Source organism: Halyomorpha halys, unplaced genomic scaffold (assembly GCF_000696795.3).
Source record: "Halyomorpha halys isolate HHAL.00 unplaced genomic scaffold, Hhal_1.1 Scaffold47.1, whole genome shotgun sequence".
In the NCBI taxonomy this organism is placed as follows: Eukaryota; Metazoa; Arthropoda; class Insecta; order Hemiptera; family Pentatomidae; genus Halyomorpha; species Halyomorpha halys.
Genome location: NW_027114806.1, coordinates 1,439,685 through 1,452,162, shown reverse-complemented (window position 1 = coordinate 1,452,162; position 12,478 = coordinate 1,439,685). Strand labels below are relative to the sequence as shown.

The 12,478-nt window shown below is 28.1% G+C and overlaps 1 protein-coding gene across 3 annotated transcripts in view; it reads right to left on the bottom strand.

The window, feature by feature from the left end:
- Nucleotides 1-485: 485 nt before the first annotated feature.
- Nucleotides 486-12,478, bottom strand: part of LOC106689696 (puratrophin-1) — an 898,854-nt gene continuing 886,861 nt past the window's right edge. For all 3 annotated transcript variants that reach the window (XM_067051911.1, XM_067051912.1, XM_067051913.1), the window contains exons 13-25: nt 9,657-9,839; nt 8,611-8,805; nt 7,714-7,818; nt 7,481-7,602; nt 7,216-7,350; nt 6,076-6,151; nt 5,819-5,992; nt 4,758-4,847; nt 4,220-4,432; nt 2,885-3,031; nt 2,574-2,787; nt 2,341-2,457; nt 486-1,383 (exon numbers count right to left, since the gene is read on the bottom strand). In XM_067051911.1, coding sequence (XP_066908012.1) covers nt 1,121-1,383; nt 2,341-2,457; nt 2,574-2,787; nt 2,885-3,031; nt 4,220-4,432; nt 4,758-4,847; nt 5,819-5,992; nt 6,076-6,151; nt 7,216-7,350; nt 7,481-7,602; nt 7,714-7,818; nt 8,611-8,805; nt 9,657-9,839 — 2,034 coding nt within the window. In that variant the 3' untranslated portion in view covers nt 486-1,120. The remainder of the gene's footprint in view (nt 1,384-2,340; nt 2,458-2,573; nt 2,788-2,884; nt 3,032-4,219; nt 4,433-4,757; nt 4,848-5,818; nt 5,993-6,075; nt 6,152-7,215; nt 7,351-7,480; nt 7,603-7,713; nt 7,819-8,610; nt 8,806-9,656; nt 9,840-12,478) is intronic.

Below are 12,478 nucleotides of genomic sequence, written 5' to 3'. Positions count from 1 at the left end.
AATCAATGAATGAAGCATTTAACTGTCTACATGATTTAAAGTATTTTTTATGGTCTAAAAATTTCTTGAAACTATTAATTCAACCTGACGACTCGCACAGTATATAATAAAAATAAAAATGAATTGTTCTAAAGATGTTAATTACATTTATGACTAATGTTACATAAAAGTTAATGCTAGTGAATTAAGTGTAGGTTAGCAGTTCGTAAAGTATTTGTGAAACATATATCAATATAAATATTAGATTCATTTACAAATATAAACACTCTGCATTTAGCACCTTCTACATTTCCAACGATTACCCATAAAAATTTTATAATTAATATTCTACTAACAGGATTTTTAGCTTTTTTTTTTTTAAATCTTCATGCCTTTGTTTTTTTAAACATTAAGTGATATGGCAGTATGCGACTCATAACACATTTGTCAGTCTTGCAGATATACGTTCTTGCACTAATTCACTCATTTATTTGAATAATAAAATTAGTAACGTTCTCAACGTTAATAAATTCTGGAAATGATCAGCTAAAATTTGAATATAAAACTATAATTTATTATTATTTTTTTTGTTTATAAATGTGTAAAACTTGGTTAGTTTCTTGGAGAAACTCAAATCTGTAGGCTAATTTCTATTTCACATAGTCTATTTTACAATAACTTATCAACTATATTTACAAATTTAAAATCAACTAATTTTACATCTATAATTAAACAATACAAATATTTATACATAGTACACATATGGCAGAAGAACTTTGGCTAACTACAGTAAATTAATATGTTAAAACATACTAATAGTTATGGTATAATAAACAATTTGGTATAAAACAAATATAAACATCTCAGTTAAAAATTTGTTTTACTATCTAGATAACGAAGAAAACACATAAAAATATGGCTTTTGAAAGATAAGATAGTGAAGTATTAAAAAATAAGTTATTCTATCAAGATAAATTATGACATTACATTTAAAGCTTATAGAAGCCACAATAATTGCCTGAGGAAAACATTTTTGGACGCTTGTCATGATCACTTTTTTTCCCCTTAAATAAATATCCTTCTTATTGAAAAATATAATACACTGACATTTTAGAACATATTTACATAATATATTCAGTCACTACAGCTTAACCGACAGCTGTGTGTGGTGTTGCGGTGAATCAGAAGTTATTGAGCTAGAGGTATTCCAGTCTGAAACTATTCCACTCTCTCCTGATGAACATTGGCTCGATTCTCTACGATCACATCTAGCGCTGCTTGTACTGCTAGTGCTACTCGTGCTGCTGGTACTACTGCTGCTTGTAACAGAAATAATCGAGTGTGGCCTCTTTCGGACTTGTTCCACTGGTGAAACCGCAATAGAATTGCGGAACCTTGGAGCAGCTGAAATAAAAAGATAAAGTATTAATAATTGAACATGAATTGAATTAAAACTTTTAATAACTCCTATGATTTGTACAGCTCACACTTACAACTAATAAAGGAGTAATATATATTTTAAAAAAACAATTTATCTTAAAAATTTAAACTTGCTTAGTTAATAACACATAGGCATTTGAAGAAAATAAAAAATTATAAAAAAAAAAAAAAAATGAATCTTAGGAGAAGAGTTATATTTATTTATACATAACATCATATTATCTATGGGGAAAAAAAGGAATAAAATCACTCAGAAACACTTTGTGATTAAAATTGTTTGAAAATATGAAAACAAGGGTGATTCCACACCATAAATTAACTTAATTTAACACTGAAATGTGACATCAGAAACATAATGTTACCTAGAAAAGCATTTATTTTATTAACTCTGAACCAGAGGATTTTATTATAAAATAAACTGATTAGATAGTGATCACTGAGAGGTAGTTATGTTAATAAAACATATGATGTTGGTAAGAATTATATAATAGCTTTATGAATATAAGAGGAAATACTTGAGAATAATTGAGTATTTGAAAGAGTACACAAAATCTATATGAACGAAAAGTTAAAGAGGAAATATATTTACCTTTAAGAGGCAGTTATTTCTATGTTATAAACTATAAAAATAATGTATTTTTTAATTAAAAATTTTAATAAAAAACGTGATTGTTAATAAAATGGAGTTGTATAGAATTATATAATGGCTTTATGAGTAAAATAGGAAATATTTTTGAATAGTAAGAGTATATAAAATCGAAATGAACAAAAATTAAAGAGGAAATAATTTACAAGCAGGGGTAAATATAATTGTAATAATGTCCTTAGATAATATTTAATGAAAATAATATTGCTTATATGGTTTTAATTAATAATATACTTAAATTGCAGAAAAGATATAATTTTTAACAAAAATCTTACTTTTTGTGAGCTGAGCGATGCTAATGGACCTGTCGCAAATCTGATTAGCACTTGGACGAATGTCAAGGCATGGCTTATTTCCAATACCCATTGAAGACATCTCTGCTAACCTCATTTCTGAAATTATTTGAATTATTTTAATCTTTTATATAGTACATTATTTATTTATGGTGATTAAAACTTATCAATTTATTAGATCAATAAATGAATGGGAATTAAAATTACTTGCTTACCTCGATTCCTTAATGCTTGTTTCCAAAGTAAATTAGACAACTCTTCAGTCCAAGCCTGCTTAATTTCTTCAGAAATGGCTTGCAAAGTGAAAGTATCATTGGGCTTCCTTTTTCTAAACCATATTTCAAATTTGGTGCTACTATCACCAACCTTGGCTGTTAAACCAATGTCGCTTGTTTTTATACTGTGTTTATAGATGTAAAGATCGAGATTCTATTATAAATTAAAAAACAAAAAAGTCAGAAAAGAAAGATATAAATACATAAGATTATTAATAGAAAAAAATTTGAAAATGGTCAGTAGGTGTTACCTTATTATCGGGGAACCTCCTTGCCTTACTGAAAAGTATAAGTTCTTCAAATAGGAACACATGTCTGTAGTATTTTTTCGTACCCTTTCCTTGCCAGACAAGAAATTCATTTTGCCTTAGAAGTCTACCTTGTTCCTTAACATTAACCTAAAACAAATAGAACTTGTGAAATGGATTCATGAGCTTTTCGTAAAGAATCATCTTTTATATAATTCTTTCAATACAATTTTTTTTATTTCCAAACAATAAAAACCTGGAATATTACATTGAATAAATTCTAGGAAAGCATTTATTGATTGGAAAGAAATTATTGAACACTGACTGATTAATTTTGTGGATACTGTAGAACTAAAATGTTGAAACTGTGAATCTTGATATCAACATACATAATTTCAAAATTTTTGCTGTAATTACTAATTTAAAGCTGAGAGCTAGTGAAGGTGTATGATCAGAATAAAAGATTTCCAATATAAAAATTTGGGAATAAAATTGTTTGGTTTTCTAACACAGCTAACCCACTCATGAAACACTTTCTTAATTAGAAGAGTTTCACATGTTGATACACTTAGAGAAAAAATTAATAACAAATCAATTAGTCGTCATATTTACCAATAGTTAATGCCTCCCTCCCCAAGTGACATTTCATATGATAAAAAGTATAGTGAGTGCACTTACAATAGCAAAAATTTTTTTTAAAATATATACTGAATGGACTTTCCCAACATGATAATTTGGAGAAAAATAGTAAAAATAAATTGTAAATGTTTTAAGAAAAAAATTATACCTAGAAACATGGGGGGAAAACAATTTAACAAAATGTGGTATTTCCACATTCAAGATGTGGATTTCTTACAAAATATTGTAAGAAATAGATAGCCTTTAGAAAGATGTAAAAAATGAGCTTTGGACTATTGAGATCCGTCAACAAATTATTTCAATAAACAAACTATGGATATTTATGCACATTTAATTACAGGACTTATATATATGATTGTCATATGATTTTTTAAGCACTTAAATTGTGGATTTTGTTGGTAACTATATCCAAATTTCATGCAAAAATAATTATAACTTTTTACAAACATTTAAAAACAAATGTTTTAGGTTTGCAAAAGGGCCAAAATGATTTTTTAGTTCATAATACTCTACAATTATATTATTATGGAAGTGTGGTTTGATTAATATCTCAAAAACCCATTTGAATTTTGGATTTCATGCTCTGACATGAGCAAAAGGAGGAAGCCATCAGGTTAAACGGATAGATTATTGAAAATTAGGAAAAATAAAAGGCTATTGAAACATATTGTAATCTTAAGGAAATGACATCATACTAACATCACAGTCCCTCAAAGAATCCATAGCAAGTAGATCATTGCCATGCCTCAGCTGAAAGCGAACCATGTTTTCAGCATCTTTTAGTTGTAGCACATCTTGTCTTGATGCTTTCATTAACTGCTGCAGCAGTAAAGCATATTTTCCCATTCTCTGCACTGGTTTTAAAAGATAGCTTGCAAGGTCCATTTTGTCTGCCAGCTCAACTTGTTTGGTCTGGAAATTAAAAATAATTTTAGATAAGAAGAAATGTGAAACTCAAGTTTTGTTTTCTAAATGAACTAAAGGCTCTTTCATTGGCTTTCAAAAGTACAGATTTAACAGGTCATTAGAAAATGGATCTTTTTATTATGAAAATACTGAGGTATATTTCATGATATTCAGTCACATTAGAATTAAATGATACTTTCTGAATGTTAAATTTCACCAACATTTAAATCTGTTTTAACTTTAAAAAAATTGGAATCCAGATAATTTGCTTAAGTAAAATAGTGATGATTAAAGTTGACAAATTATTGTGGATGATATACTTATATCTCACCTTAAAAAATGTTGTTCCATACTCGGACATAAGAGCATCTGATTTTGGTTTGTTTTTATTATACAGGGCATAAAGATAAAATTTCTTTTCCTGAAAAAAAAAAAAATTGAAAATGACATGTTTGTAAATGACATAATATTGCACATCTGAAATTAAGGAAGGTAAGTTAAAATCATCTTCTTAAGAAGTATCTTCAGACAGTTACCTACTATCTTATTACAAATGCTCTTGAATGTTATGGTAAAACAATAAATTGATTAGATAATCAACCTACAGACAGTAAACTATTTTGAAACAGGAGAAACTCAGTTTGGGTTTTTTTAGTTTTTCCCCTTTGTGTCATAAATACTATAAAACATACTCAATAAAACAAATTTAATAATTAACTCAAACCTTGTGTTTTAAATTAAATTATCAACAAGTTATCATTTTATTGCCTTAATTACTTAAGAAGTATGTTTCAGCTCAAAAATATGGTATTAAGAATATACTTCATTTAGATATTCTAGGGGCTCCTTAATCTAAGAGAAATATTTACAATAAATGTTGCACACATAACAGGGAGGGCAGAAAACAATAAATTATTAGAATGTTGAAACTCAGTGGAATAAAATATACATACATCACAATTTAGAACATGATTTATTGGAGTTCTATCAATGGGTAGATTCTCCATATGTCACTGTATAACTAACATCAAATTTACTGATTGTATTTATTTTTAATACAATTGCAAATATCAATGAATAAATGAAAAAAAAATTATCATGATTTGAGATAGAAGGAGGTTTCTGTTCCTCGCTTTAGGAAAAACAAGTTACAAAGGTTAAAAACACTACTTTAATCACATGTTATTCTGCTGTTAGTAAGTGGAATAGGCCTATTAATTGTTATACTTCCTATAAAAGAACCATTTGGAGGTTGTAATCATTGATTATGATTGTTCAGGCCTTCAATGCATGCGTCAATTTCTTCATTGCTGCTAATATTTTATATGTATTAGGACGTAAGTTGAGCTAATTGATTTGCAATGTATATGATAATGAGTAATAAAATCTTACATGTCTAAGGAAACACTGGCCCACTTGAAGAGGATTCTGCTCACATTTTTCAAGCTCTTGTAAAAAATAATGGCTGTGAAATTCAAATATCTTTTCAATATTTCCAAAAATCACATTTCTTTGTCCTCTAAGGGCTTGAGGGATGTCATCTCTAACTAATTCTGGTATGTAATTCTGAAATATTAATTAAAAATTAAGAAATTACTTTATTCCTTCAACTTACAGACCTTCCAAGAATGATATATTTAGTTAGTTACCTCTATAACATACTGAAGTGATCTGACGTAATCCCTCTCTGTTTGAATCATTTCTTTCATTATAAGTAACATAGTTCTGTAAAAATAAAAAAGTAGTATTTAATTTTGAATTATTGAATGGATAAACAATTGATTGTGAATATATATTATATTAGGAAAAAAAACAAAGTTCTAATAGTAATAAAAAATTCTAATAGGTTATTTATATTGTGTACGAAATGGCTTCTAAATTTTAATTAATATTATTTATAATAAAAAATAAAGGAATTTCTGGAAGTGAAACTACAGATTGAGCGCTTACAGAAGACATTAAATAAAGTATGATTAACTGTCATAAAAATAAAAGAATCCCTTTTTTTTTTTAAATTCAATCTAATTTAGCAGATTTGAAACCTTGAAGTTACCTTAGTACTATTACATGGTTGATTTATGTTCAGTTATTAACTGTGGTTTCATTTAGCAAATAATTTTCCCTGCTAACCTTGCTTCTAGATGAAATGAAAAATTATTTTCAAAGCATATACCAGGATTACTGTTTGGTAGTTTTATGTTGTAATTTTACAATAATATTTAATTTTAAAAACTGCACCTAAATAGTTCGTTCATTGAGAAAGTTATGCAGATGCATCGAAGAATAAGCTAGTTTTATTGTGAGCAGCTTCTTGTTATCAAAAGTAATAATAAAAATAGTACTAGGAACTAAATAATGTTTAAGAATTATAAAAGCTTTATGTTAACTTAAAATATTAATAACAAAATTAAGAATTGTGCTTAATATAACAAAATATTCTTTATCTAATTTAAAATATTTACAAACATAATAATTCAAAAATTCTATAAAATGATGAAATGTAATGTTAAGGTTTGATTAAAAGGAAATGAATAAGTTAAGGTGTATCAAGTCTCTTCCATTTCAAATATCAAACTTCACTTCCAGGATTCTCAGTTTATTATTGTTACCCATAATTGGTTTAGGACTTATTTCCAGAAGAGGGGGGAACTATTATGGAATACATTCATGATTAAGTCTGTTCTATACCCTTAATAATCAAAATAAAACATGAGTAATTTTGACAAATGCAAAATATAAATAAGTTTGATGAGTAGAACTAAAAACCTTGATTTTAACAAAAACCTTACTTTTTCGTTTTAAGAGTTTGAGTGCCACCTTGACCATCTACTTCCACAGAAAGATCTGTATGAAGATGACTATTGACTGGTATTGGGCTGACAGCTTTTCCACAACAAGCATCATTTTCGTCAATGTCTTCACAACTGAAACATATTGTAAATTATCACTGTTAAATAAATAAGTAGTATTTAATTGTATTTATCGTATTTAGTAGTTATTATATTAGAGTAGTGATGGATTATCAGGTTTCAAATAAAAAGAGAATGAATTTACCCTTTAGGACAACTTTCTGACCCCTCAGTTGTATTGTCTGCTGAAGAAGTTAGTTTATCTTCTTCTTCATCACTAGTATAATGCCAGGTTTTTTCTGCATTCCATTCTGCATCTTCCTCACTCTTAACATAAAATAGTTAACAAGTTTTAGAATGCTACTTTTAAAATATGAATATACTTAAACCACTGAATAGATTAATTAATAAAATAAAATGAGTCTTCTCATGTCTAACCTCTCCACGACAAGGTGCAGACCTCCTTCTTGTAGGCCAACGTGGTTCAGGTCCTAGCAGTGCTTTGATCTGTTCGGCAGTGTCTTCACATCTGCACTGTGCCAGCTGAAAAAAATAATATTAATGAAAATTGGAAATTAACATTAACATTGATAAAAAATGGGATTTTAAGTTAATCATTAAAAAAAAAAAAAAAAATGAAGGTTACTCATTATAGTTAGATTTGGTTTTGGAACAACTAATAATTACACTTTAACAGTTAATAAAAAGTAATATGGAATAAATAAGGAATATATTTTAGGATTAACGCACACAAAAACAAAAAGAAATATTTAAATTTGAATAAGGGGTACCTCATCTAACATTGATATTATTGGGGTACCTTTGATGTTAGGTGACATTCAACTAATTAAGGATTAGAACAACCCTTCATCAAAATTGGGAGTCATTTTATTTGTCTTGAAACTCTTTGTATATATTTACTCAAAAAAGATTTTGAGTTAGACTACTTGCTGCTGTTCAGCATGTTTAGTGTTATTAATTGACAGGTGTTGAAAAGGGTGGTAAATTTTATTTTGCTTCTCAGTGTAGTTTCAATTTATAATTTATATTATACAAGGTTTATACCTTAGGGTTCTTTGTGGTTTATGATAAAAGATAATATCTAACTGCTTTTGTTTATTATATAATTCCTTTTTCTGTTTTATCATTAGACTAACATTTAAATGGAACATTTTTTTAATATTTTGATATCAACATATTAAGCTTTCATTTAATCTATCTAGTAAGGCATTTTATAATGAATAAATTACTAATCTTCAGTTTAAGCTCTTTTTCAGAAATATTTATAATGTTAGGATTGGTTTACATAGTACTGGTGTCAAGCCCTTTACTAACCTTACATTGATTGAGCAACTTATCATTATCAAGTTTTGTTGCTAAGGCAATCATCTCATTAAAATGATCTGATGATGGTTGAGGATGTGCCATCAGGTACTGTTCGAGCTGCTTCAAGTTGGGTTCAGAAGACAGGGACTCTTCTCCTTTGACTGGACTCATATGTTTCATTGCTTCTAGAGCCCACTCGTAGGCCTAAAGAACAAAATATATTTTAAAATATTATAATTTCTTTATTAATGACAAGAAATTTGAATAAAAATTACATTTTATATTTTGTGAACATTAAGTTTTCATGAACATTCTCCTCATATATTAATAATTAAAATAATGAGTGTATTTTGAGATAAAATATAATAACAATTCATAAAAAAGTAATTTCCAGCTTATTGATTTTGTAAAATAGAACTAACTTGTCTTTATAAGCATAAAAAAATAGATAAATTCTATATTTTTGTTCTGAATCTATGAATTTACGATGCACCCTATTTTAAATAAACTTAACTCATTATGATAATGTTTGGTGAGTACATCCAATTTTGATATTACCTCATTTTAAACAACAGTGGTATCTTCTTTAACACTATATTCCTGAAGAACTATAACTATAAATTATGATATCTAAGTTGCCGCACTCTTCCATAGCTTATAACACCCCTGCTCGGTTTCTTTTACTCTCCCCAGAACCAATATATTAAAACATGCATAGTTCATTCAAACTAATATCATACGCCAATAAAAAAAAATAAATAAAACACTATTATGGTCAAAATTACAGACTTCAAGCAATTTAAAATTTACTTTATGCAATAAATTTAATAAATATACTTCAAATGATTTGTTTGATCTCTCAGCACAGAACACTCTTGTTAAGCTTTTAAATAATATTTTTTATAAGTATAAAAATCATAACTGAATATGTAATGTCCCCTAATATATATTTGGGGATGTCTAATATGTCGTAAAGCAATATTACTCAACCGTTCAATTTCTTTCAATATTAACTACATTAGTTAAGTAAAAATAAAATAATGTGTGTAACGCACTCTATCTAGGAGGTAAAAGCATCGAGAAGTATCTTCCAGCCTCTCTCTGGTGTCTTCAAGCCTGTCGCTAAAACCCCTAAGATGATTCTTCAGTGACCTAGCCAGGTCTCGGAGTCCAGAAGAACTTGGACTAGAGCATTGTACAGCTTCTTCCAATAAATCACTTCCCTTATCTAATTGCCTCTGCAACAAAAAAAAGAACAATTATAATCACCAAAAGATGAATTATGATAACTTATTATTTAATTAATTTTATTTAAAAGGAAAATAATCTGAGTGCGGTAACAAAAAACAAAATACTCAAATTTTTTATTATTATTTTTTTTTACCATACCCAGACTTTTCCTTTGTACACACGGTCTATTAACAATCTTCTAATTAATTTTATAAGCGGCAAGTTTAACTCAGTGGCCATAGGTTAGGTTTGGTTATGCCATTCATTAACGAACCAAATCATGACCAATTTTTAAAATTAAAATTAAACCCTTGAATTCATGAGAAAACTAAACTAGAAACTATAAAATTCTTAAGATGTCCACATCGTAAATAAAAGAGGAATGTTAATAATTTATAATCAATATCCTCAAATCAGTTTTTTATTATAATAAGATAACTCTTCTAAGGTGATGGATTTGAAAAAAATAGATTTAAAATCTCACAAAAGACTATAAATTAGACAATGGATTAGAAATTTAAGATGTATTGTTCAACTCGATAATCTCATTTTGAAACAAATAACTTTACTATGGAACAATAAAAGTAGATTTGCAAGTTCATCGTTGTTAGAATTAAATGTGAAATATTTTATGAAGGGGAATAATTGTTATAGTCCTGATTCGGTATATTGGTTGATGGACCAAGTTTGATATAGCTCTTGTTAAATAGAAAAGGTAATACTGAACAAGAAAATAGTTACTTTCTTGAGATAACACAAAAATTATTAACTGAAGGATAAAAATAATGAGTTTTAAATTTAGTTTCTATTAATATAGAAAACGTATGTATATTGGTTGGAAAGGGTAAAAAAGTATAGTGAAACAAAAAGTTTGAATCCAAATAAAATTTTTATTAAATTATTAGGTAATAAAATAAAGTAAAATTTATTTTTTAGAAAATACAAATCTGTGAAATTATATTGTCACATTCCTTCACAGGAGCTCTAACTGATTAGATGCAATAATAGAAATAAAGGATTGCTTTGATATTTTTTATGTAACATACCCTAAACAGTTTTTTTGAAGGAGTTTTCTTAAGAAGAGCAAACATTATGGCATATTTCACAAAAAAACAAAACTAATATCACATCTAAGTTTAAATTACTAATATACTAGTTAGAGAGTTGCTGGGCATATTCCCAGAACTGATGGTGTGAGGTAAACAGAGATTAGAAATAAAGGATTTGTATTAGATACCATAGTCATACTTGGTTTATATGAAAATTAAACTGTTTTCGCGTGTTAATTAATTTATTAACAGTTAAAACTTAACTGTTTCTAATTATGATCCTTCCGGAGTTTTACTGATTTACTTCCAGGATGCAGATTTTGTAGTTATAATTCGTAATATATCGAGTAACTGTACAATATTGGTTATATAAATATAATATAAACTATATATAATAAAAATATAAACAATAACGAAAGTAAAGAACGAGATTAAAGAAATAAATTGGATATCTCCAGAGAGTAGAGAGTTCAAACTTATTTATTACTCTTAATTATTCTATAAATATATAAAATACGCCTATTAATAAAATAAAATCATTTTTATTCAGATGTGCCACTATTACAGAAAAGCAGCAGCGATATATATATAAAATAGCGAACGATTTTTTATTATGTTGTTTATAATTATTTTTTGAAGAGTAAATTTAATGGTTTGTCAATTTAGCCAATTGCTGTAACAATTTTTATTGGTGATGGAGGGGAGGGAAAGAAAATTTTAATTCGGTTTCCCAACACCATCTTGAGAGTATTCTCTGAAATTTGTTCTTTTTCTTAACATTATTTTAAATAACGTTTAAAATTGATTTTCATAATAACCTCTTTGAATAATATATTAACATGATTTTCATAGTCTGATGTGCGTTCTCAAATTTCTCATCTTTTCAGGTTTTAAAATTATCGGGAGGGGGAGGGTGTGATGAACCACGGTTAGAACGTATTAGGTTGAATATCGAAAACCAGATGGGAGCCAGATTGGGGGGATAGAGAGGAATCCACCTGGACTGCCATTGTACCATATTGCACCTTTTGTCCTGGCCCCTCGCAAGGCAGAATAATGTACATTGTCGCGTGCAGTTCGCCCATCTGCGCCACTTAAAAGCTGTGAAGTATTCATTTACTTCACAACATACTTGAAGGGCGCAGAAATATTTCTGATACCAGTTGGTGTCCACAACTAATAGGAATTTTACTTATGCGGTGTTAGAAAAAAAATGCGCATTTCCTTCATTTTAGAATACATCTCGTTCAGCTGTATACTGGGGTCCAAACTATTCCAGGTTAGAATTGAAAAAAAATAGGAAGGAGTTAAGTTTTTATACTATTCATTGTTCAATGAAAGACATAAAACAGCTAAAACGAACGACCTCGGAGAGCAACCCGAGCTAGAGGCGTAGTTATCGGGACTTCAAGTTTTACTATTAACGTAGAGTAGATCTTTGATATGATTGGATAAAGAGAGAGGGGAGTAGTTAGTAAGAGTAGAGGAGTAGGAGAGAAGAGATGAATGTTGGTAACGAGGTTTGGTGATTTCGGTATGAAATATTCTGGTTAGCTCTGATTTAATAGCTCTAGTAACTAGTAATAATACTATAATAT